This window comes from Podarcis raffonei, chromosome 17 (genome assembly GCF_027172205.1).
Source record: "Podarcis raffonei isolate rPodRaf1 chromosome 17, rPodRaf1.pri, whole genome shotgun sequence".
Lineage (NCBI taxonomy): Eukaryota > Metazoa > Chordata > Lepidosauria > Squamata > Lacertidae > Podarcis > Podarcis raffonei.
Window position 1 is genome coordinate 2,825,112 of NC_070618.1, and position 27,004 is coordinate 2,852,115.

The 27,004-nt window shown below is 41.1% G+C and overlaps 1 protein-coding gene across 4 annotated transcripts in view; it reads right to left on the minus strand.

The window, feature by feature from the left end:
• Positions 1-1,439: 1,439 nt before the first annotated feature.
• MAN1A2 (mannosidase alpha class 1A member 2) overlaps positions 1,440-27,004 on the minus strand; it is a 37,451-nt gene continuing 11,886 nt past the window's right edge. Inside the window, exons 4-14 of one of the 4 annotated variants that reach the window (XM_053370283.1) lie at positions 16,837-16,955; positions 13,030-13,110; positions 11,920-12,014; positions 11,410-11,533; positions 10,946-11,039; positions 9,174-9,289; positions 6,972-7,191; positions 5,287-5,459; positions 4,200-4,315; positions 1,999-2,081; positions 1,816-1,882 (exon numbers count right to left, since the gene is read on the minus strand). In XM_053370283.1, the coding sequence (XP_053226258.1) occupies positions 2,021-2,081; positions 4,200-4,315; positions 5,287-5,459; positions 6,972-7,191; positions 9,174-9,289; positions 10,946-11,039; positions 11,410-11,533; positions 11,920-12,014; positions 13,030-13,110; positions 16,837-16,955 (1,199 nt within the window). In that variant the 3' untranslated portion in view covers positions 1,816-1,882; positions 1,999-2,020. Of the gene's footprint in view, positions 1,883-1,983; positions 2,082-4,199; positions 4,316-5,286; positions 5,460-6,971; positions 7,192-9,173; positions 9,290-10,945; positions 11,040-11,409; positions 11,534-11,919; positions 12,015-13,029; positions 13,111-16,836; positions 16,956-27,004 lie in introns of those variants that run through there. The other 3 variants (XM_053370284.1, XM_053370281.1, XM_053370282.1) reach the window with 3 other exon arrangements.

The window sequence follows — 27,004 nt, forward strand, 5'->3', positions numbered from 1 at the left end:
TTTGTGGGGGTCGCAACATGGGAGTGGAGACCATGGGGCTGTCCAGTAGTTGTGCTAAGCAAGGAATAACTCAACCTCCTGAGGTCTAGAATTCCACCTTTCTCTACTGTAAATATCCCATGAAGTTTTAGATTTATCTCTGCAATTATGTGGGCTAGAGACATGCAGATATATTGGGTTTCACATTAGAATGCAGCATGATCCTGGCCAGAGGCCCAGCTGTACTGTACCAGTGCAAAGTGGGTAGAGTGATCTCCATCCTAGGGACTGCAATATGTTAAATATTTAACTTACCTTCCACCACAAGTGGATCTTAGGTTTGTTACCAGTTACCTAGTTAAAATGGTGTGCTGAGTTACAGATCGGCTGTCCTTGAGGCACAGTAAGGTCCCAGTGGGATAACTTGGTCAACATTTTTGGAATTCAGCACTCTTTAAAAGGGATGCATACCAACAAAAATAAATGCTTGTAATCTGCATTCACCAGGAAATCAGATTCCAATGTACATGAAAAATATTCATACAAAATATTTAAATATCCAACTAACCCCCGCCCCCCAAATACTTCATGATTCTCTTTTAACTGAACTGGGGTGGGGGACCTGACAGGAAAGGAGCCGTTTCTAACCCAAATTGTTACCAATTGCATTTAGTAATGACAAGGAAGCATTGCAAAGTAAAATTCACACAAACATTTCTGTTGATCTGCTGTCCACTATCATGTACCCACCAGTAAGTGTTATGTTTCCAGTTACTTAGAAATCAAGTGGTAAGATTTCTATTATGTAAGTGAAGGCTGACAAACTCATCCTCACATTTCCGCTGTACCAAAAGATCCAAAAACCAAGCACCATTATACCCAGGTAACAGTCTTACTCAGAGGACGTGTAAAAACATCTCTTACAGAACAGTTCTTCCATTTCTGAATAATATACAAATAAAAAAGTGAGAGTTTAATGAAACTCCTGGCTTCATAGACAAATGTTGAGTTATTGCAACTTAATTGAAGGGAATCTTGACCAAGTGGTAGATGCATTGGGCAGTTTTGTCATAGTGTAAGAAGCAATACTGCAGTGAAAGAAGCTTCCCAAATCCTAAAAGGAAAACCGAGAGAAGTTGCTGATCCTTTTCATATCTCATTTACTGATGAACAATACTACAAGAACAAATGGTTGATCAATATTATTAATAACAATAATAAAAATAGGCAAGGGTCTGAGAGGCACTGGGAATGGCTGCCAGTCTGGACAGACTGATGAAAAGTAGAAAATTCTAAACAGGAGTAGAGGAATTTCAGCTCTAGGTGCTATTAGTGCACTTTTGTTGCCTGTCATTGTTTCAGTCATGCCATCATCGAAAGAAAAACCAAATGACATAATATCAGGAATCCACATCATCTGGGCAGGAGATCGCTCACTACGAAGGTCAGTAGTAGCAGTCCTGTCATAGGGCAGGAAACATGTTCCGATAGGCTTTGAATTGTTAAAAAAACACCATGCTCCACCTTCTCAGTTGCAAATATACAAGGTCTTTCGCTGACACACACTGCACTCGATAGTTTTGGTCATGTATAAAATGGAATTTTTAAATTTATGTACATGCTTAAGAGTGCAGTTTTGATCCTCTCTTCATCCAAAGTTATTCATTAATTAAACAATGCCAGTCTTCTCTCAAGCCTTAAGTCTGAAGTGGTCCATGTAAACAAAACACAGCTAAAACGAAGTATTTTGTCCTTGTCCTGGAATAGTTTCTATCGATATGCATGATTTCCTGAAAGTGTTGTGTTGGCTAGATGTAAAACAGGCAAGGGGTGAGCTTCTGTGTTAAAAACCCAGTGATCCAAAGGTAGGAGATCATCATTGGAGAACAGCAGATACAAATACCTGTCAAGGTAGAGAGAGAAAACAAGTTGGAATGAGCAACAGGAGGTTTGTCACCATGTCTGGTCTAACCTAGATAACCTCAGAAAAATTATGGACTTTACGGTTTAAAGTATCACCCATTAAAGAAGTTGTAGCAGATCACTTAATCAACTTAAATTCTATAAATTCTGTAATTTGCATACAATCTGCAACAACTGTTCTGAAAGAGAAAATATTATTGCTTTAAATGAAGCAGGAATGTAATCAGAGTAGGTGCTATCATAAAAGCAACAGTCCCCAGTATCTCATATAGGACAGAATGATTCTCACCATCCACCTTTCTTTAAATAAGTACTTGCTTTAAAAAAATTATGATGGTTATTTTAACTCTTGTGCTCAATTAACTGTGCATTTTATAATGGATCAAAATGTTTTTAATGGATTCATTATCTAGTTCTTGTTCAAATACTTTTAAAAATAATAATCTCAACCTTATGATTTAGATTTTATCCACCAAAATTAATAACACTGCCATGATTGCCAGAAGTGTTCTCTTTGAAATAACTGGATTTCCACTGCATTTTCAGTGAAGTGTTATGAACTTAACATGAACAAATTCCATTTGGCTGTAGTGAAATGCCAGCCTGGTGCTCATTAGCCTTAGTGAAAAGTGTGATGTTGGCCTGTAAGTCTCCAATGCGCATCCATAAACTGAGTCCTTTTATTTTCAGACCTCTAAGAGACGTTATCTGATAATATATGCTTCCACCCAGAAAGTATTTATTTAGAAGACTGAAAGAACAAATCGTTAAGACCCAGCTCAGAAAGCCAAAATGATCTGAGTATTCAAGCAAGGGACACGTTAGCTGTAGACTAAAATATTTCTCAGAACTCTTCACTCAGAATAATGGCTTTCAAGTCATGATTATTTCCTAATCTCTGAAGTTAACACACTGGGGTAAACACGTTATTCAATAATGCAGCTCTGCAGGTTTGTTTGTTTATAATCCAATTAATGTGCCAAGGAACTCTATAATCTTTAAATTTACAGTGCAATCCTAGCCATGTCTACTCAGAAGTACGTTGCTGTGAAATCAATGGGGCTTTCTCCAGGGTAAGTGGGCTAGGCAGGGCCAAAACTAGGCAGACAAAGACCCATTTTGCCACACCCTCCCACACGCCTCAACACATTTGTTCATAAAAGGCAGAAAAAGTAGTTTGAAACAGGCTGGAGTCAAGAGATAGTCTCTCCAAATAGTAAAATTGGCACTGTGTGTATCTGGCTTTCATTCAGCCTTCCTGGATATGGAAAACCGTAAGGTGTCTTGGTGAGTAATTAACTGCAGTACAGTACACAAGAACCTCATTTATTGCCAATGGGAATCGTCCCCACAACCTTTTTTTTAAAAAAAAAGTCTACCACTATATTTCATAACTACTCCCCCTCTGCATATGGAAAAAAATCCATAAGGCCTTGACACTTTTTATGTAAAATACCCAACAATCTCAAAAATACTGCCTTGACTAAACACCATTTCCCCTTGGGTAACCATTGGCAGGGTAAATAGCATTTGTAATTTGTTTTTGCATTGCAGTAAAAAAGAAAACAAGTGCCATGCTAAATCATGATGTAGCAACATGATGTGAATACAAAGTTTGGAAGCTTTTACTTCAGTGCTTGATTAACCATGGTTTGTTATTCTGACCCAACCAAGCATTAATCAGCTGTGGTTAACGTTAATTGTGGTTTGTCTGAGCCAAGCCAACCTTTAGTGTGATGTTTAAATCTAGTCAGTAGAAAACAAAAATAAACTCTTGGTAAAACACACCTATAGCCTGACACTATAAAATATCCACCAGTAAACAGGATGTAAACATGTTACAGAAGACAACCGCTTAAAAAAGGGACTCAGAAACTATAGAATATGCACTATATAATAATGTAAATGATAATTAGTAACAAAGTCAATGTTGCAAACCTTCAGGATCACAGAAACAGCACATTTGTCTTGTCACTAATACTTATTACGTATTTTGATACCCTTTCTATTACACGTTAGATACACTGTGGTGGTCTTTGTGCTTACATCTTACGTTCCGGTGGGTGTACCTCTGCCATTCATCCCATCAACAGCTCATTTGTTGACTTCAATTTGTTACAATGATTTAAAACATTTATATTACCATTCATCAAAATAGATTCCAGTGTGGTTTACAAAAAAATTGCAATTTACCTAAGAAAACAATAATGAAATAGGCAACAATTCTATAAGCACTGAGTAGCCTCTTAGGACCACCACAATTCCAAGAAAATTATCAAGAAGAAAAATCTGCTTACTTTAGTGTTTCAGCAAGGAAGAAGCTTTGCTGCACATCATCATATGTAGGAGCTGAAGAGTAGACATCCTTGACCCCAGAAAATCCACCACTCACTCGGCAGTACTTGTCAATCGCCTATATGGGGCGTGGGGGAAACAGAATGAGTGTTCCGCTAGACACTTTTTCACTGTTGCATCTAGTTAACACATTCTGTTGCGAAACAGTGGAATCCTACCTAACCATATAGTGATGAAAACAGCAAGGGACAAACAAGACCTAACGCTGGGTATTCACAGTTAAGACAAAAAAGAGAACAATTTGGTAGCTGAGGGAGTTGTATTCGGGAAAACAATATGTGAAATATTATAGTCAAAATGTCCGTTAATCTGTTCTTGCAGGACATTAAAAATATGGAATTCCCAAACTCCTGTTATTTTTTTTGTAGAGGACTGTTTTTAAAATCAGCAACAACATAATAAGGTAAGCAGAAATATTCACTGCAAGTTATGAGACGACTCTTGCTCCTCTTAATCATTTCACTAGTACTTCATTTATGCTACTACATTTGATTGCCCCAGAATACTACGCAAAGCTTTGTTGCATAAAGCATGGAACGTGAAGATGGTTCATTCAAGGTGCTTCTGTTCGATTTCATATGATTATCTCTTCCCACTGCAACCCAGGAGAGCCCACCCCAATTTTCTAGGGGCTTTGGTGGGGGGGGGGGCTACAGAGGGAGACAAAAGAGAAACAAGTACTGATCTCATGTGCTGCCTTCTGTCTTCATTGTTTAGCGTTTACAGAAAAACCCAGCCAATAAAACAGCCATATGGTTGTTGACACTCTCAAAGAACTCCAATAAGTTCATGAGACAGGACTTGCCCTTACGGAAGCCACGCTGGTTCTGCTTCAACAAAGGTTGTTCTTCTATATGTTTGGATATATGTTTCTATATGCTGCTATTGGTCATTTCTCCTATATGTGCATTTATGTCTCCGCTTGTGAAACAGACAGCTATGGAGCAACACAATATTCCTCACACTTCATCAGTGAGAGGTTGCCAGTAAACATTTTGACTTCCACACGGAAAAGCTTTCTGTTGTTACCTGTGCTGCCTCCCAGCCCCACTGCCTGTATTTCGGATCATGTGTGAATCGCCACATATACCAATACGTCTCTATCACCTCTGGTCGTAAAATGTAGTATTTTTCATTTTGCCGTACTGCTACTGCCTCCACGCCACCATCAAATTTGAAAGCTTCAGGACCCAGTTTTAATGCTGCAGAGGAAAGAGGTGGAGGGGGAGAAACATTTAATGGTTTAATTATTTATGGAAATTGGCAAAAATGACAGAGAAAATTAGGAGACAGCCCAACCAAAAGTTCCAAAAGGAATGGGAAATTTACAGAGATTACTTTAAAAAAAGTGCCCCCAAGTCAAAACCTAGATTTGCTTTGATTAATTTTCACAAACCATAATATGGATTATAATTATAGTATGTGGAAAACAGCAGAAATGATGAAATGATAAAAGAAGCAGTTTAACAAATAGATAAAACAGACCCGCTTTGAGGAAGATGGAAGTCTGTCAGAGAAGAAAAGGAATTGGGAATAAAGAATATGATGACATAAGTCCATGTGTAAGAACTTATGGATTTATGGTTGTATGTTTCTTGAGGTTTTTTGGTGTTTGTTGTTGTCATCATTTTATTATTTTGATTACTTTATTGTATGTGTTTAGCAAGTAAGAAAACTAATAAAAAGCATGAAAAATAATAACTTTTAATGGAAATTCTATATCAAATATGCTAATAACATACATTACTCTATGTTTGTTTTTAACGCTCACAGGTACTTTGTGCTTACTAGCACTTGGAACAGTTCTTAGAAATTTGTCCAGGCCTTTTGTAGCGTGAGAATGCCCTAAAACCCACTGAAAGAATAATGAATGTGCACACAGTTGTAGAATTAATATTGAACACATTGAACAACTATATGATTCATTTACTAAGAATACAGAATTCACTACTCAAGAAGCTTGTTTTAAACCTGCTGTAAAAAGGAAATTTTAGGTTACTGCAAAATTATGAAACTGACATCTATAGCTCTTAAACTGAATCATGAAATCTACTAAGTAGATCAAGTTATTAAAGGCTGCTTCTCATAGAGATAACTATGGCAAAAAACATTTTATTTCTGAGGATAAATGGCAGTGTTATGTACTGTAATTATGAGCAAGTCATAACAAGTGTTGGATTCCAGGAGATGCAGGCTTCATTTTTTCCCTAGGCATGGTAAATGCAAAATAGTTTTGGATAATCTAGATTTTGCTACTAGCTTCTATAAAAATACAGTTAAAATGAACTCAGATATAGATAATTTCTCAACTTACAAAGATGCATAGCATATAGTTTTATGTTCCTCATCCAGTTAAATTGTTTGAAGCTAACAGTAAGAATACTCCTACTGGTTTGCACTGTTACGGGATTTTATTGTGTAATTTAATAACCTCCTTTTCTAGCTTTCACACAATTCATGACTACTAAGAACGAATGGTGCTTTTAGGCAGCTTTCTCTCTTGGCAAAACAAAGTTTAAATGCACACATCATTAAATGCACATTCACTATTCAAACTCAAAGGGCATGAGCTAAAAAAATAATAATCTCTTACACAGTATATTTTCTCCCCATTTTCATGTACTTTCAAAATTGCTCCGAGTTCAGCCACACTACCATTAGTAAGTATTAAGGAAAAAAGCCACCCAGAACTTAAGACAGGAAAGGATGCCTACTTGTCCTGTCATATGATTCATGACACGTATGTGCAATTTCTGCTCCAAGCTGTAGGTAGTGTCCAGCCTTATCATCTCGGGAACCATCTGCTCCAAGAGCAAACAATCCTCCAGCAAAGCATGTGAGATGGCCCATTTTTCTCTCAAGGTGCCCATTCTTCCACTCTCCAATAAAAGTTAGGCCTCCATTGGACTTTCTGATAAGATGCTTCTCTATGGCCTAGAAGAAGAAACAGAAAAGCTTTAGTTACTTCAAATATTCAAAATATTCACTGTCACAAGTGCATCCTTTATGCTTTGAATTAATACGTGTGTGTGTGTGTGTGTGTGTGTGTGTGTCCAAGCAAGTCTTTTCTCTCCTGCAAAACACCCAAAGAACCACATAGTTGGGTACCAATGAATAGCAATGATAAACTTATAGGATGGGAATTCTCGACAGGACAGGAGTTAAGTAGCTACTTACCTCTTTGTTCAGGGAGGGAGAGAGAGTAGAAAGAAGTTACCTAGTTCCTGCTCTGTCATGCATGATGGGAGTTAAGCATTTATCCTGCATCATATTTCCCACAGAACTAGAGGTGGGGGTGAGGAGAACAGCAGAGGCATAGCTTAGCGAGTCACACTTTCATTCTCCTCCCCTCTTCTCCAGAGACAGCACTATTACACTGGGGGTGTGGGTTTGTTTTTCAGAGGGGGGGTGTAAATAAAAGGTAAAGGACGCCTGACAGTTAAGTCCAGTTGCAAACGACTCTGGGGTTGCAGCGCTCATCTCGCTTTACTGGCCGAGGGAGCTGACATTTGTTCGCAGACAGTTTTTCCGGGTCATGTGGCCAGCATGACTAAGCCACTTCTGGCGAAACCAGAGCAGCACACGGAAACACCATCACAAATACTGACATGAGCCTTTTGCACATCACATGGGATTTAGAGTAGCATACAAGCTGCTGTAAGACAAACTCCAGCTTAGAATAATAGAATCACAGAACTGTAGAGTTAGAGGGAAATCTCAACTAGATCATACATGACAGATGACCGTTCAACCTCTGCTTAAAAACTTTCCTGGCTTCTTACTTCAAGGCAATTCAACAAATCAGGATTATTGGACATTTACTGGGAAGAGTGCAAATCCATACACCGAGAGAGGGAGAGAGAGAGAGAGAACTTTCCATTGCTATTTACAAGACCACAGATTTTTACATACACAAAAAGAAACATAGACCAGTGGGTGGTATTCTCTCTTTTAAAAGCAAGCATATTCATGAAACCTATTTAGAATTAAAGGTAGGGTACCAGAATCAGGAACTTCACTAAGAAAAGGTACCCTATTTGAGCAAGGGGTTGGTTGAAAATCTTGGCTCAAGAACAGTTCTCTGCTCACAAAATTTATAAAACTCTAAGCTGGGAGGGCATTTCCATGTGGATGTTGAAGTTCTGGAAGCAGGTCTGTGTTTTACTTACAATGTAAAGGTGGGGGCAGATTCTGACAGTAGTGGGGTTGTTGTTTTTAATTAGTCATAGTAGAAGGAAGCAGTGCTCAGTAAAAGCTGGTGTTTCCTTCTGTCAACTTTTAATGCTAATATTGGCAAATGACACTTTTCAGAGGTTTCCAGTTCAACAGCTACTCTGACACTGCAGTGATGGTAGGAATCTAAAGAACTGCAATATTTTGTTCACATGCAACATGTGGAGGACAAGTCCGGGAAGTCTGATCCAGAATGTCAACCAGTATTTGTTCAGTTACAATACTGCTGAAACAATTCAGGGTGAGGAATCACAATCCAGTTCTTAAGTTTTCACAGCATTTACACAGTTGTGTAAATATGGTGCTTACTGCAGGTCTGCACAACTTCTGGTCTACCAAATGCAGAATTCTGGCTACAGCCAAGTGCTTAATAAACCTGCTTTTGTTGCCTGCCTGAGTCTGCAAAAACAGGTTCGAGTGGCGCGGTGGGTTAGGGTTATCAAAAGCCTGTTAGTCCACAATATGCAGCTAGCAAACTGTCAAAATGGGGAGCGCCACAGTTTTATAACTCCAGCTTCAGAACTGAATCAAAATGGTATATCTGTACATATTGTATATCTTGCTGCCTTAAAAAGAGTTAGAAACAAAATAATCATTTGCATTTTAAGGGGAGAAACATTTTTAAAATTGACATTCTCATTGTGTATGTGGGGAAGTGGGGGAAATCAATGCACTATAATCACCTCAATAGCATCATCATACATTTTCCTTGCCTCCATGTCCATCTTATCTGACATCAACCATGCTTTCAGCAAGTACTCGTAGAAACTGTCTCCCAACCCACCCATGGAAGTGTGATCTGCAACAAAGAAGGAGAAAGAGGGTAAAATTTGGTGTGCGCAATACTACCTAGATTTGCCAGGGCAAACTCCATAGAGTTATATCCAATATTACTCATACTCAAAGTAGATTCAGTGAAATGAATGAACATGACTGATTTTGTAAAACCTAGCTGGAAATAACCCTTAAGTCTGGAAAAGCAACTGTTTTAAAAATTGTCTCCATCAATCTGTGGTTTAAGAATTTGGTATACTAAAAATAACTTATTTTGCATCACAATTCATCTTACACCACTGACATGGAAAATGAATTCCTTTTCCCATCACTGATTAGCTTTGCAACGTTTTGAATTTTTGACACAAGAACTTAAATGCCTAATCCCAGACCCATGATCGAACACGCAATTACATATTGGGAAACCTGAGGAGAATTTCACATAAAGTGCCGATCACGGAACAGCAAAGTGGGCTTTTCATTTCATTCCATATTAAAATTATATTAGTTGACTGTTCCCATTCAATTTACACAGTAAGGTTGAGTGGGGCAGGCAGGGAAGCTCCCTTAGACCTTGGATTCCTGTCAGAAAACACAGTATTGGACAAGTGGATCAATAATCTGACTCAGTGTATATGCAAACTGGCTCTTAGCTTATCTACTTGGCCACAATGTCTGCACTGAAAGCTCTCCAGGACTGTGATCATGTTACTGCTTAATGTTCTCTCTTGAGTAAGTTAAGATAACTAATCTTTTCTGATCTCTTCAGAGGTTTGTGTGCTGGGGACAGCAGAATAAAGCTGGTCTCTTTTCAAGCCAACTTTTGCCATCAAGGAAATCTTTTAAAATCTTAAGACTTTTTAAAGTGAACTAAGCCATCAGACTGACAGATTTGAAGAAAGTAACTACCCCCACATGCAGAACATGTACCCAGTGCTTTTTTTCTGGAAAAAACGGTGAGAGAACTCACCACAAAGTTAGTTACCGTATTTTTCGCTGTATAGGACACACCTGACCATAGGACACACCTTGTTTTAGAGGGGGAGAACAAGAAAAATTTTTTTTATCCCTCTCTCTGTTCAGCACCCTTTCAGCAAAGCGGCAGGAGAAACGGAGCCCCTTCCATTTCTCCTCCCGCTTGGCTGAAGGGGTGCTGCACAGCTCTCCCTCTCTGCTGAAGCCAGGAGAGTCTTGCTCTCCTGGCTTCAGCAAAGGGAACCCGAAGCCTCCGGAGCGCAGCGGGGGCTCCCTGAAGCCTGGAGAGTGAGAGGGGTCGGTGTGCACCGACTTACTGCTAGGAACCGATACTTTGAAGCAGCTGATTCTGATTGTGAAACTATCTACATAAACTAATAAATGAAGCTTGCATTGTGCAGCATAGATAAATAATCCTGGAAGTTACTGAAGTCAAACTCCCCAAATCAAAGCTTGATGCAATTGTGCAATGAAGGAGGCAGAACTATTATTACTATTAGCCAGGACATGATACAAGAAACCAGAACATGAAAGAGGAGGATGGACCATGTGAGTATGAAGCTTGTTCCCAAAGGCTAAACCATGGTCTGGGCTGCGATGTCTGAAATGGGTCTCAGAATGTGCCTATGTGTGAATGTGCGCTTATATGTGTGCGTGGATAGATAGATATAATCGAATTTGACATAAATGTGGAGGAAGTACTCACGCTGCCCCCAGCGCCCAGTCCTTGGATTCAAGTAGTTTGGATAAAGCCCATTTGGGCGGTCCATTTTTTGAAGTAGCTTACGAATATGCATGACCTAAATGAGAAAAAAAAATCATAATCACAGCTTAGTCTCAATACAGAATGTAAATCAAATCCTCTTCCACCAATTAAATAAGTTTAAATTGGTGCCCTAACAAATTAGGCAGACTTTTAAATACCATTTCATTATAAATTGTCAATCAATTAATGGTCCTTGGTGGTTTATGCATTTTAATATATGCATTATTTCCATTATTATTATTATTATTATTATTATTATTATTATTATTATTATTATTATTAAAATCTGCAGGTCTCACAATGTAAAAACACAGAATACATAATAAAAACAAGACATTATTTATAGTCACTGTCAATAAATATCTACAAACTTCTTATTCCACCAGAAAGAGCACAAAACTAACCTTATCATAGTAGACAGGGTTGCCAGTCAAGTAGCTCAGGTGTACAAATTCCATGTGAAGGGTGCCAAACTCAGATAGGATACTGCTGCCAGCAGACGCCCAGCCCCAGTTGCGACCTACACCACTGGCAAGAGAAATATTAAAGGGTAAATGTATACAAATATTTGGTACTGGTATTGTTCTATATAGGAGGAGGTTTAGCAATTTATCTATTTCTGTTAAAGGCAAAGACCAATCAGCAACAGATTACTGGGGAAGATAAGCACAAGCCAAAGGAAAAAAGTGTCCTTGAAATAATTCGAGAACCAACAGTGAAAGGATCACCCCCAAACTTGACTACTACTCAACATGATACCACAGCTAACATCAGACTCCAAAGACACCACATACAGGTATTTAATTGTGCAGAAAAATCCCTTAGCAGGCATTGAGACATCCTACTATCAGTGGCCAAACATAGGTTTTTGCTATTCCTGATTGCCAGTCTTCCTCTTGCCTCAAATCTCCTACCTTTTCAAATTCACCATTGCCCAAGGAATCCCTGTGGGTGTATTGAAGGCAGGAATAAGTTTTCCTGCAAGTTGGACCGCTTTTAACTTAAAAACCTGTAACACAAGAAAGAAAGTTGAGCACTTCTCCATTTTTTTCTGTGTAATCTTATACATATCATCTTAGAGGTAAGTCCTTATGCAAGTAAGAATAGAAAAGTGCAGGTTGGGTTATTTTAACTCTTTTCTATCCCATTCTAATTCTGATATTGGCTCCAAATGGCTCATAACAAACAATTAAAACCACCGCAACAAAACATATTCAATAGTTAGTAAAAACATGAATACAAATGATAACAAATTATATACAAAAATTAAATATTGGGAAAGGCTAGGGCAATTTTTTAAAAAAAGTTTTAGCTGACACCTAAAAGACAGCATTGCAGGTTCCCTAACAAGTTCTCCATAATCTGGGTGCCACCACAGAAAAGGCCCTGCTCCATGTAATGCATCTGGGATCTCTGAGGTTGGGAGCATCCAGAGCACCTCTCAAGAGAAGATCTTAATGAGATATGGGCAAGTTCATATGGGAGCAAGTGATCCTCCAGATACAGAATGGTACCCAATACAGATCTTTCATGATCTGTTTCACAGGCTGCAGTTAAAACCTTGCTGCAAACCATAAACTAAGACCTCAAATTTTGACAATTGATTTCGGACAGGGTGACAAGTGCTCATTACTGTATAATTATTGGCAAATTTTGTGCCAAATTCTGCAACCTGAATATACAACTTAAACTACCTCACACATATTTTATTAGTTTGCTGGGGAGAAATGAGTTTCCACAGTACTAAAGCACCCCCCCATCTCTTTTGGCTCCAGATATTTCATTTTAATGCCTCTTTTTAATAAAATGAAAACAGATTCTGTGACCAATGCCCAGCATTTTGAATTTTCTGCATTTGTACTGAATTTTGAAATTCATATCACTCCTGATTACAGCAATGAGTTTGTGGTTACTTACCTATTAGTGAGGCCTCTGAAGCAGCAAGAAAACAAGCCTTTGTTCCCTTTTAAGAAAACTATGTAAAAGTTGCACATATTTCCATGATTATATTATAATTCACTTACCTCCTGACCTGAAAGGTAATAGGCCGCAAGCAAGCCACCAATGAAGCGGATGTTGACTTCAAAGACAGATACCTCTGAATTCTTGAGACAGAAAAAGGGATATAAGCTAGATATTAGTACAGAGTATGTAGATTTATTACAAATTATTACAGTGAATTTATTTTTTAAGTAAATATGTATCCCAGCCTTCTTTCTGAAGGTTCCTAGGGTGGCGCCTCTTGCTTTAAATAATGAATTCCTGTTAAAGGAAAACGTTATGAAAATGATGTATAGATGGTACTTAACCCCTGTAAAACTAGCAAAGAGTGACAATTTATGTTGGAAATGTAAAGAAAAATAAGGTGCCTTTTACCATATGTGGTGGATGTGTCTCAAGGTGAAAGGCTTCTGGGAAAAGATTTATAGTGAATTGAAAAAAATGTTGAAATATACATTTATTAAGAAACCAGAAGCCTTTCTACTTGGAATAATAGGTTTGGAACTGCCCAAGAAAGATGTCAGATTGTTTTTGTATGCCACAACTGCAGCTAGAATTTTGCTAGCCAAAAATTGGAAATTACAAGAAGTACCAACAGTGGAGGAATGGCAGATGAAGATGATGGACTTTTTGGAGTTAGCCGACCTGACCAAAAGAGTCCGCGACCAGAAGGAGGAGGAGTACCAAGAGGAATGGAAGAAATTTAAGAATTATTTAGTTAAATATGTTAAGATAACTTAAATAGAACTACTTGTGAGTAACAGATTGGCCTAGGATTTAAATATGTGAAGTTGTATAACATTATGGATAGAAGTCAATATGAAAAGAAAGAAAGATGTTAATTGAACAAGTAAATTTTATATGAAAATAGTATTTGAAAACTGCTACAATGAGTTACATGGAAACTCAGCTAGGGGGATTTGAGGCAGTCACCCAACAATGGTAACAAAAGTGGGATTATAACAGTTAAGATATTTGTTTGTTTGTTTTCTCTATATTGTAATGTTTTTCTTGTTTGTTATAAATTTGGAAAAGCAATAATTTTTAAATAAATAAATGAATAAATAAATAATTCCTGTAAATGTTTCTTTGGAGATATAAACCCATTTAACAGAACAGGTTTTGGAGTTAGTGTTACCTCCTATGCGAATTAACAGTATACTTTTCTGGCTAAGGAGCCCTTTCACATCAAGAATGTGTGCAAATGTGTTGCTTCACATATACATTAAACGTCCATACTTTATTATGAATTGATTTTAACTTTCTGTACAAATCGGCTCCAACACCCTCTTGTAAGAATAGCAAGGTGGCAAAAGAGATGTGTGCAAGTTGCAGGAACAGTGGTGCATTGTTAAGAGGAAGCGAACAGGAGTCATGAACTGTGCCATTGTGTTTTTTATTTTGGTGAAAAATGACCTTCTCACATAAGAGATAAAACTCTTATAGTCATATCTGTACAATTTGTTGGATTCATAACTGTGGTACATAAAGCTCCATTCAGGAAAACTTTCAAGAGCTCCAACTATCTATTATAGGGAGAGACAACAAATTGCATTTTAGAAATATTTCACAACCTGAAATCAATGGCTAACTGAAATCTTCCATTAGCATACAAGGGATATAATCTTCTTCATAAGATATAAAATCTGACTTTCTGTGGAAAGTTTAACTGCCAAGATGCAAGAGAGCTGATGTGAGCAAAATCCTTTCTTACTTTGTTTTCCATGCCCCAAGTATTCAAAATCACAGCCTCTTAATCAAGAGATCAAAAAAAGAAAGGAACTAACTAGTTGGTCATTCAGTTTCTGATTGATGAGCTTTCATAGAAACACAGAACTGCAGAGTTGGAAAGGACCCCGAGGGTCGTCATTCTAGTCCAACCTGTTGCCATGCAGGAATCTATACATGACAGGTGGCCACCCAACATTTGCTTAAAAACCTCCAAGTAAAGAGAGTCCACCACCTCTCGTGGGAATCTGTTGCACTACTGAACAGCTTTTACTGTCAGAAAGTTATTTCTGATCTTTAGTCAGAATCTCCTTTCTTGTAACTTGAATCCATTAGTTCGGGCCCTAGTATCTTGTGCAGGAGAAAACAAGCTTGCTCCATCTTCCATATTGACAACGCTCTTTACCAGGCCAAACATACCCATATTCCTCAACCGTTCCTTATAAGGCTTGGTTTTCAGTCTTTTTATCACATTGCTCACCTTCCCTCTGCACACATTCCAGCTTGTCAATATCCTCCTTAAATTGTGGTGCCCAGAACTGGACACTGTACTCCAGTCTTATATTTGTGCAGCTGGTTCTTCCTGCCTAAGTCTACAGCTACACCTTTGTCCTGCTGAAATTAATTTTGTTAGTGTGGGCAATGTTTCCCCATCTGTTAAGGTCATCTTGAATCCCAACTCAGTTTTGACCAGCATTGACTATTCCCTCTCATTTTGGTGTCATCTGCAAATTAGATGAGCATTCCCTTGATCCATAAAGATGCTGAACAACATTGGACGCAGGACAGACCCCTGTGCCACCTCACTTGTCACTTTTTTCTAGGATAGTGAGGAATTGTTAGTGAGCGCTCTATGGGTTTGGGCAGTCAACCAGCTACAAATCCACCTAACAGTTACCTTGTCCAATCCACATTTTACCAGAATGTTATGGGGGACTTTGTCAAAAGTCTTACTGAAATCAAGATACACTACCTTTCCATAATTCCCCTGATCTACCAAGCTTGTACCTGCATCAAAAAACAATAGGTGATTCATCTGGCATGACTTGTTTCTGAGAAACCCATGCTGCATCTTAGTCATCACAGCATCCTTTTCTAGGTGCTCACAAAATGACTGTTTAATTATCTGCTCCAGGACCTTTACTGGTATTGATGTCAAACTCATCAGTAGTTACCTAGGTCTTCTCTTTTTCCCACTTTAGAAGATAGGGACAAAATTTGCCCACCTCCAGTCCACAGGCACCTCATCTGTTCTCCAATAATTCTCTATAATTTTTGAGAGGCTCTGAGGTTACATCCACAAAAGCTACTCATGTCTCTTTTGGGGGCTGAACATCAAACCAGCATCCTGCTGTCTTCTCTCTTTCATAGAAATGTGATTGCCAGTGTTGTAGGTCCCAAATTTCCTTTGAAGACACTGGATTTCTCTTCCTAAAAGAAAGGAGGGCAGCTAGGCTGGGAGAAAGCCCCTCCTCTGGGACCAGGAAAACACATTCTCTGTTATTAAAAGAGAGGAAGAATGGCCTTTCCCCCTCATGCTCCTGACACCGTGTGGAACTGAAAAAGCTATTCTGCTATTAGTCAAAAGAACTAGAAGCATCAAAGCAAGAGAATTCAGTTTTGTTTTGTTAGGAAAAGCTTGGGACCAAGAAACCTAACTTGGAAGAAGAAAAACTTCTCTGTCTCCCACAGGCTGCAGTGAAGAAAGTATGGCACCAAGGATGTAGAAAGACAAGAAAAGCAGGAGGTGGGCTTCTACCATGTGAAGAACAGAAATCCACCATTACATCCAGAATTTCCTTTTCCCCCTTGAGGGAAGGGGGACAGCTAATTAAAGCAACATGTCTTAGATAAGCCTGGAGACCAAGTCCTGTGAGGAAAGGTTGAAAGGTCCTTCCATTTTGTTTTTAAATTTACACAGTGTTTGTGAGTCATCAAAAGACACTAATCAGCTCTTTTTCAGGCCTCATTTTAGAAAGAAGAATAGTATTTGAAGTTTGATCAAGCTAAGAAGTTTCCTGCCCTTCCAACTCTACAGTTATATGATTCTATGTTTCTCCAGATAGGAAGAAATCGGACAACATACACAAAGTTCAACTTACCACACTGAAATCAAGGTGATTGTCAATCCACTCCTGCCCTTCTTTGAATTCATCGTGAAGGCCCATAATGTAGAGGGTATCCAATGCATCTACTATAGTGGCACCCAGCTGTGAATTTCCTACAGAAAACCCAGAATTTCCATTATAACTAAATGTTTTACTTATGATCTTCCCCTTCAGTGTAGCCATTATTTATTTGTAAGCTGGAACTATCCTTTATAAATAAATCAATTTCTCCAAGTATGAATCAAACCAATTGTTAGAGGTTCTAGTTACAATCAAGCAGTATATAAATATTTGTTGAATGCATGAATAAAGATTTAAAAAAACATGTGGGACATGTGGGAAAAACAACAACTTCAACAAAAAGAAGAAGAGTGAATTGTCACGCCTTTAAGAACATTATTCCTTCAATGTTATTTCTGTATCACATTTGCATCTGCCTCTCCTTTGCTAAAAGGTGGGAAATGTGTCAAGGAGCAGGCTGAAGAATGGAAGAGTACCTCTTTCAATTTCCATTTTCTTGAAACATCCTTGAACAAATGTGTTACCCCCGTCTAATCCTACCTCTAGGTCAGCCTTCCCCAAACTGGTGCACTCCAGATTTTTTTGGACTACCACTCACGTCAGTCCCAGTTGGTATGGACAATGGTCAGAGATTATGGGAGTTGTACTGCATAGCATTTGGAGGGCACTGGGTTAGAGAACAGTGCTGAAGGCACTATGAGCTGCTGTTAGGGGCCTGAGAAGGTCAATTCCCTCTCCATCCATCCACCCACTTCCCTTTTTTTTTCCTTATAAAAAATGACACCCTAACGTTCCATGTAACAACTGTTCTTTTCAATTTGCAAACAGATATACTTCTGCGTAGTATACATGTTGAAACCGCTACGTTATTTTTAGGTGGCTTTGTTTCATTTCCAAACTGGTTTTTTATGTATTTTTTGTTGTAAACCACTTTGATATTTTTTAATGAAATAACAGCGCGCGCGTGCACGCACACACACACATATATATAACATACATATATATATATATATATATATATATATATATATATATACACACACACACACACACACCGTATTTTTTGCACCATAACACTCACTTTTTTCCTCCTAAAAAGTAAGGGGAAATGTCTGTGCGTGTTATGGAGGGAATGCCTACGGGTGGCATGCCTACGGATTTTCCTCCTCTAAAAACTATGTGCGTGTTATGGTCGGGTGCGTGTTATAGAGCGAAAAATACGGTGTGTGTGTATATATATATATATATATATACATACATATATATATATATATATATATATATATATATATATATATATATATATACCATATTTTTCGCTCTATAGGACGCACTTTTTCCCCTCCAAAAATGAAGGGGAAATGTGTGTGCGTCCTATGGAGCGAATGCAGGCTCCCTGGCTTCAGCGATAGCAAGGCAAAGCCTCCGAAGCCTGCGCTCCGGAGGCTTTGCGTTGCTTCCGCTGAAGCCAGGAGAGTCTGCTCTTTGAGGCTGGCGGTGGGGAAAGCAGCGCTTCCCCCATCGCCAGCCCCAGAGGATGGGGGGCAGCAGGAAGGCGTGCGACGCCTTCCCGCTACTCTCCAACCCGGGTTTGAGGCTGGCGGTGGGGAAAGCAGCGCTTCCCCCATCGCCAGCCCCAGAGATTGGGGGGCAGCGGGAAGGCAGCGATGCCTTCCCGCTACTCTCCAACCCGGGTTGGAGGCTGGCGGTGGGGAAAGCAGCGCTTCCCCCATCGCCAGCCCCAGAGATTGGGGGGCAGCGGGAAGGCAGCGATGCCTTCCCGCTACTCTCCAACCCGGGTTGGAGGCTGGCGGTGGGGAAAGCAGCGCTTCCCCCATCGCCAGCCCCAGAGATTGGGGGGCAGCGGGAAGGCAGCGATGCCTTCCCGCTACTCTCCAACCCGGGTTGGAGGCTGGCGGTGGGGAAAGCAGCGCTTCCCCCATCGCCAGCCCCAGAGATTGGGGGGCAGCGGGAAGGCAGCGATGCCTTCCCGCTACTCTCCAACCCGGGTTGGAGGCTGGCGGTGGGGAAAGCAGCGCTTCCCCCATCGCCAGCCCCAGAGATTGGGGGGCAGCGGGAAGGCAGCGATGCCTTCCCGCTACTCTCCAACCCGGGTTGGAGGCTGGCGGTGGGGAAAGCAGCGCTTCCCCCATCGCCAGCCCCAGAGATTGGGGGGCAGCGGGAAGGCAGCGATGCCTTCCCGCTACTCTCCAACCCGGGTTGGAGGCTGGCGGTGGGGAAAGCAGCGCTTCCCCCATGGCCAGCCCCAGAGATTGGGGGGCAGCGGGAAGGCAGCGATGCCTTCCCGCTACTCTCCAACCCGGCTTCGAGGCTGGCGGTGGGGAAAAAAGCGCTTCCCCCATCGCCAGCCCCAGAGATTGGGGGGCAGCGGGAAGGCGTGCGACGCCTTCCCGCTACTCTCCAACCCTTCTGTGGGCTTTTGGGGGAGATGGGGGAATTCCCCCACCTCCCGCAAAAGCAGGCAAAAGCCAGGCGCTCTTTAAAGGGGCTCCGTGGCTTCTGCTGGCTTTTCTAGGAGGTGGGGGAATTCCCCCACCTCCTAGAAAAGCCCGCAGGAGCCGCGCACCCTTTAAAGAGCGAGCGGCTCTTGGGGGCTTTTCCCCAAGGAGGGAGAAGGGACTGACTGGCCGAGTCAGTCCCTTCTCCCTCCTGCGGGCTTTTGCGGGAGATGGGGGAATTCCCCCACCTCCCGCAAAAGCAGGCAAAAGCCGTGCGCTCTTTAAAGGGGCTGCACGGCTTTGCTGGCTTTTCTAGGAATTCCCCCACCTCCTAGAAAAGCCCGCAGAAGCCGCACAGCCTTTAAAGAGCGAGCGGTTCTTGGGGGCTTTTCCCCAAGGAGGGAGAAGGGACTGACGGGCCGTTTCAGTCCCTTCTTCCTCCTGGTCGAAAAGCCCGCAGGAGTCACGCGGGGCTCCTGTGGGCTTTTGCGGGAGGTGGGGGAATTCTGCCACCTCCCGCAAAAGCAGGGAGAAGGTCTTGGAGTAGCGCACAGGCTGCGTGCAGCCTGTCCACTGCTCCCAGAGCTGGGGGGGGGGAATCATATTTTTTCCTTGATTTCCCCCCCTGAAAACCACGTGCGTCCTATGGTCCGGTGCGTCCAATCGTGCGAAAAATACGGTATATATAAAACAACAGAATCAGGTGCCTGCCTGCCAATGAATTCCCCACTTCTTACTGGAATTAGGGAACAAACAGGTACAGAAAATATGTACCAGATTCTATAAGATTTCTATCTCACTCTCACACACAAAATATATACATGCTCCTGAAATTGAAGCTTTTGCAAAGCGGCAGGGTGGGATGGGGGAACCTTATGGAGATTTGGCACTCTGGACAACTAGACGCCCTATAATCTGCTAAGTGAATGTGATAGTTGCCCTTAATAAATAAAATAAATCTAAAAATATCAGCAGCTTTTAAATTTTACTATTATCTCAAATTCAAGACACGGAAGCTGAGCCAATCTCTCTAGGGTGGGGAACCTCCCCCTCCCCAACAAAGAGACACATTCCCCCCAGGAGTAACATTTCAGAGGTCTATTATTTTAATTTTATGCTTTTATTTATTGATTATTTGTGCTAATAGTCTATCTTTCACTGAATGGCCCCAGGCTGGGTCACCTTTTGTGCTGATTTTAACAACTAGGCAGATCAACCTGGAAGGAGCTACTCCTTCAGATGTTTCGCCTTGTTTGTTGTGTATACTATGCCCTACTGAATGGCTTGTTCATCTGACATTACAAAAACAAGGGAAGTTAAATGGGAATTAAAGGGATTTTCTCTAAGAATGTTAACTCACAATAAACTACAAGACAACCTGTTCATAGCAATATATATGGAGTATGGTCGAGCGTAAACAAAAGTAAAGTTGAATGGAAAGCTATTTTAGGCCACTGTAGTAGAACCAGTTTGAAACAAATATGGCATGACTAGGGCTGAACTTAATGCCCTCCCCAAAGGGAGAGGAACCACCAGAGATACTGTTTGGGCCCATGGGAATGTTCGCTTGGACCTGCAGCAGCATCAGTGTCAACAAAATCACCCAATGTAACTGTATGTCAACAAACTAGACTGAATGATATACTCAGTGCTTTTTTCTAAAAAAAATGTTAATCTGCTGTGTTCATTTGTTTATTGCTATATAAAGGTTTTATAGTAATTATTCCTCGTGCATGGTGTAATGGTTTTAGGGGTTGCTCGTGCGTAAGTTACCGCCACTCCTGGCTAGGTTGCCTGGTTAAACCTTTTCTGTCTGGACAGCCATTCACTTCGTGGCTGTTCAGTCGCTAGCAGAATCCGTCAGTGGGCGTTTCTTGAACTTCTTCCAGCAAAGAAGTTCTTTGAAGCCAAGTCTACGCCTACTTTCCCTGCGCGGAAGTCTTCTGCGCAGGGTGGGTGTGGGTAGCGGAGGACCCGTGCTCTCCCCGCTGGTCTCCGGCGAGGAGTTCTGGAGCCCCCTCGCCGATTCCCCCATCTGCCCCCCTTTATCCCTGGTGTTACGCTGATTTCCTTCCCCAGCGGATGAGCTACCTCTCTCCCTGCTGGGCCCTTCTCCAGCATCGCTTGGGAGCCTTGCCTCCGCCTCTGGCTCTGATGTCAGTTCCCTGACACATGGTGTATTTTAGAGTGTTCTGTTGTGTAAGTAAAACTTTGAACTTGAATCTCTGTTCCTTTGAGTCGCCAAAGAAATTCCTGTGCTCAGGCTGATACCAGAAGAATCACTTGTCAGGTAGAAGGGGAAATTCCCTGGGAAAGTTCTCCTGCCTGTAAGGACAGGCAGCTATTCATGGGTAACAGCAAGCTCACAGAACCAAGGCACCCACACTTTCTCTCTCATTCCCTTGCCCCACCTCCCAGAAACCTCTCTATCCCCACTTTCTGCTCCTTCTGGCACCCATCATTGCATAGCAAGTCTTCTTCATGGATGCATCTGTTTCTCTTGAAGCCGGTAGGAATATTTAGCTTTTTCTGATTGGTCAAGCAGAGCTGGTTCTATTTTTCTGACTGACTGAAGTGCCACCTGATACTAAGCAAATCTGCAAGGGGAAATTCAGCAAGTGGCAGATGAGTAGAAAGTGACAATCCCTTCTACAACCCCAAGCCAAAACTTCATGGTAACCCTAGCAGTATATAATATCCAGTCTTATCACTGAGCCAGCCAGCACTAAAAAGTTCCAGTGCTAAAGTTCACTCATAACCTTGCCTTAGCAGCAGCAGCCTCCTAAATTCAGTGCCAAAATTCAGCCCTTCCCTTTGCACTCCATGGCTACTGCTCCAAGTCAAATAAGTTGTGATCATGCTACCAAAAGGTTTAGCTTTCAAGGTGCCACAGACAAAAAACGAACAAACAAAAACTGGTCATTCTTCATTCAACTGTTAGTAAAATTTCTTAAGGCAGAAAATTAAAATGGGCATCTTACTGGACAAACCCATATTTTCCTTCATTTAAATGTTTGTAGTAAAAAAAAAAAGCAACATAAATGTTGTTTGAGCTTATTTACCATGTACATAAGGGTGGTAGGTGTCCCAAAAAACTGGAAGAAGGGAGAAAATGTAAAAAGCTGGGGGTGGGAATCACAAGTTAAAAGTAAACAATAGCTTCCAGGTTTTCATCAACCTGCATATAGAGTGAAAGTGCAGTGCTGCACATCTCTATTCAGAAGCAAGCACCACTGAGCTAAGTGAACTTAACGGTAACTTAACAGTAATTGTGTTGACAAATGCATATAATACTGTTTCAATGCATATAATACTGTTTCAATAGCATGGTAGGACTACACAGCTGTGTAGTCAAAATTAATGCTTAGCTGCCTTCCCCAGCCATAATGTGTAGCCCCTGCTGATGTAGTGACTACAGCTTGGCGATTTAACTTTGTCATTACAACATGGATACAAATGTAATTTAACAGCCTGCCCCCCTTGGGTTACTGGGGTGTGGTGGGGCCATTCCAGGTAGAAAAAACTGACTGACAAAAACCAGTAGAAATAGGACAAAGAGGGAAAAAAATATTTAACAAAATACGAAGGCAGGCAATGAAAGGCTAATGTACAGATTACAGAATTGCAGCCCTCCTTAGAGTAAGGCTATGTATTATTTCACGGGCAGTATTCTGGTCCATTCCTTTTCCGATTTCAGAAGTGAGAGACTCTTAAGTTAAAATTCTGGAGACTGCATGGCATGTGGGACTGCCTATTTCCAATCTAATCTTAGAGGGGTAGGCTTCATAGGAGAATGGAGTCTTGAGTGGTTGCCAGGGGACAATTCTTAATCACCACAGGCAACTGAGTAGTGAATTGTTGACAGTGGGGGGGGGCAATGCTAGGGAGGCAGTATGCAATCAAAGGAGGCTCTTTAGGTGCTATGCAGGTAGCACCAAGGCGTCCTGTTAACAAGAAGAAAAACAATGGCTGACCCCATCTCTAGAACCTCAAAAGATGCTCGTTAACCAGGTCTGTTCCTTAAGTGAAATATACAGGCACCTTGGTAGGCAGAAAACAGTAAAACTAGGCAGTGTTTATATTAGAAGACTAAATTTAATTTTAGATGGCGTACTAGGTAGAAGATTGTGACCAGATGTTCGGTTTACCATCTAGTCTGATAAAGAGTTCTGGTGAACCCAAAAGCTTGCACACTATTTTATGTTATTCTATTTAGCCTAATAAAACTACTGCTCTAGTACAGATTTAGGAATTTTTATTATGGGCCAACATGGCTACCTCTACTTTTTGTCTCAATTAGAAAATATAGCCATTCAGCTGTGAGATCCTAAATTAGAGCTAGAGGATCCTTGAAGTGGGAAGATTCTTTCCACCAGTAGAGCATGGGACTCTTAATCTCATGTTTGTGAGTTTGAGCCTCACCTTGGGCAAAAGATTCCCACATTGCAGGGAGTTGGACTAGATGACCCTTGGGATCCCTTCCAACTCTACAATTCTATGATTCTACCCAATTGGGCTTCTACAGCATTGACTTTTTACCTAGCACACAACCTAAAATTAATGTCCACCTTTGCTAACCTAGAGAGTCCCTAGTTTCACTTGATTCCTATTGTGTAGCTATGCAGCCTGTAATGACTATCTCCGATACTTCAGATTTTTAGAGGAAAGTCATCTTTATGAACTAAAATGTTCACATCACACCTTCTTCTGACAGTCATCAGTTTAAGCTATTAAATCATAAAAGCAGTAATAAAATTTGATTTCCAGTTTGTAATTCTGGATCCGTATCTATGGTTAAAGAGAAAATTAGGCTCAATTTGTGACAAACAGCCCTACTGATAAACTTGTTGTGCAAAAGCAAGAAACAAATACTTATTAGAGAAGATGCAATGCAGCAGACAGGGGAGGGGTTTGTCTCCATGGATAGGAAGCTGGGCTTATTATGTAACAAACAAGGTTGGGGTTATATCCATGATGTGGGGTAAGGCTGTCAGGAACAGCTTACCATGTAGCAAGCAGAGCTTGGGTCCCAGGGGCCTAAGCTTTGAATTAAAGGGGGGAAAGGGACAAAACCTCTTTTACAAGAAGAGAAAGAAGCAGCCTGTGGTTACAGTTCCTAGTAAAGATTAAGGGAAACTGCCAAGAAGGATGTTTCTGTTTCTAGCCACCTTGTTCCTGCTCCTTATTCCACCTGTGCTTGCTCAGAACCCTGGGGTCATCCGTATCAGCCCAGAGAAAGGAGGAGATTACTGCTTCCTCTTCCCTTCACAGTGGATGAAATCACGTGAAGAGGGTAACAAAAATCGCTGGCTTCACCCTGCGCTCGGAACTCAGAACATCAGTTACTCAGCCATGTGTTGCCCACCTTCGTTCTTTGGGGAGGAAGACAATGATGGTGGTGGATTCAGCACAAGAATTGCATCTGTAAGGGAGGGCAACTGCAATCTCTTTGAGAGTGCCCGACTCCATCAAATTAACCAAACCCAGGGGCTGTTGACTCTTGGCGGAGATGCTCCCTATCTCGTGAAAAACCGGAGATCCAGATATAACTGGGGTCACTGTGAGGAGGTCACAATCTCAGGAATTCTTCTCCAAGATGTGGACATTCTCTATTTATTGTTTAAGAACTTGATCAGGGACTTGCTACACAAAACTGGGGTCATTTATCTGATGTCAATGTTCATAGTCACCATGGGAAGCTACTGGGCAGGCAGAACAGAGAGAAAAAAGCAACAATATATTGAAAGCCGATTCCAAACGGAAGACGATGATTTTGGTGAGATAACAATTGACACCAATGCCTACTTCACATGTACTTGCACAGTAATGGCCACCTTCATGCTACTTGCTCTGTACTATTTCTATGATTACCTGGTACATGCAATGATTGGCATTTTCTGTCTATACGCATCTTTCAGTCTACATGGTTGCTTAGCTCCATTTGTAAGCAAGCTTCCATTTGGAAAACGTGTAATCCATCTCCCATTTTTTCACAAAGGTCTAGAGATCAGAACATTGCTTCTAACTGTCCTGTGTATAGCCATCAGTGCACTTTGGGTCATCTTCAGAAATGAGAATGAGTGGGGCTGGGTTTTGCAAGATGTTCTAGGAATCTCTATTGGCATTTACATTCTGAGAACAGTTCACATGCCCACCTTAAAGAACTGTAGCTTGTTTCTGTTCGCTCATTTGTTTTATGACGTACTTTGTCTGTTCGTCACTCCTTTCCTAACCAAAGCTGGAAAAAGCATCACGGATGTGACAGCTTATGGGACACCAGACTCTGAAGAGATCCCCTTTCTGTTGAAAGTACCAATATTACCCTCAACATCCATTTTTGATGACAGTTCTTTTACTGCCATAGGCCTTGGAGATATTATACTTCCTGGTTTCCTGGTAGCCTACTGTCACAGATTTGATGCTCAAGTCAACTCCTCAGGGGTCTATTTTCTAGCTTCTACTCTAGCTTATAGCTATGGTCTTATGGTGACCTTTGTTGTAGCAACATTCTTACAGACAAGTCAGTCAACTCTCCTATACCTGGTGCCCTGTATACTCACTACTACTATGGCTGTTGCTGCTTCTCGCAAAGAGTTCAGCCTTTTTTGGACAGGTGTTGTCTCTGCAGAAGACCTGTCTGAACCTTCTTCACAAAAAGACATCAAGCACCCAGATACATTAAAACATTTAGAGGGACAACTCTGTCAACAAGAAGGAAAACAAATCTCCAACATCACATTCCTCAAGGAAGATATGACTAGTTCCAGCATATCCACAGAAGAGTTATCTGACCTGGACACACTGAGAGATGAGATGACTAACTGCATTCTAAGTCAGAGAGAGGAAGATGCTCCACATGAGGGCTACGAAAACAAAGAGGCTTGAGAAGCACAGAGACCACATTCTGTGAGGAAAGGGGAGAGGAAAACACCTCACATATATATGCCACTGGAACATTTTGTGAGACAAACAGGGCACTTCAGGTTGAAGAAATACAGGTCCATTAAACCACATTTGGAAATAAAGCTACTCTGTCACTCTTGCTGTGAAATTCAATAAATTAAAATGCACTGTTCTCATCTATCCCTCTTAACCCTATCACGCCCTAACGTGACCAAGAAACAGAACCCAGGATGTGCACCTATCTAGTCATTGCCCCCATAGCATTCTCCCAACTTACAGAGGAAGAGGATGGAGGGTGAAAGCTCAAGGAAAAACACAGGTATATGGAGACTTTTGTAAGCGAGTACAGTGGTACCTCGGGTTACAGACGCTTCTGGTTACAGACGCTTCTGGTTACAGACTCCGCTAACCCAGAAACAGTTAAGAACTTTGCTTCAGGATGAGAACAGAAATCGCACGGTGGCAGTGCAGCGGGAGGCCCCATTAGTTAAAGTGGTGCTTTAGGTTAAGAACAGTTTCAGGTTAAAAACGTACCTCCAGAACGAATTAAGTTCTTAACCAGAGGTACCACTGTAGAATATGCCAAACTGTAGGCTGTACTTGTTGCTTATATGGCACAGAGCTTGAGGTTGGACCCTTTATTATTTCTGGTTTTTTGATGAATAAGGTAAGTAAACATCTTAACTTTTCTCTTAAACTGAAGGATTTTTGGTCCTAGTATGTCCCTGTTTTTGAAAAAGAACCTCACTGAGTGACTTAAGTCCTCTCCTCTTGCAGGC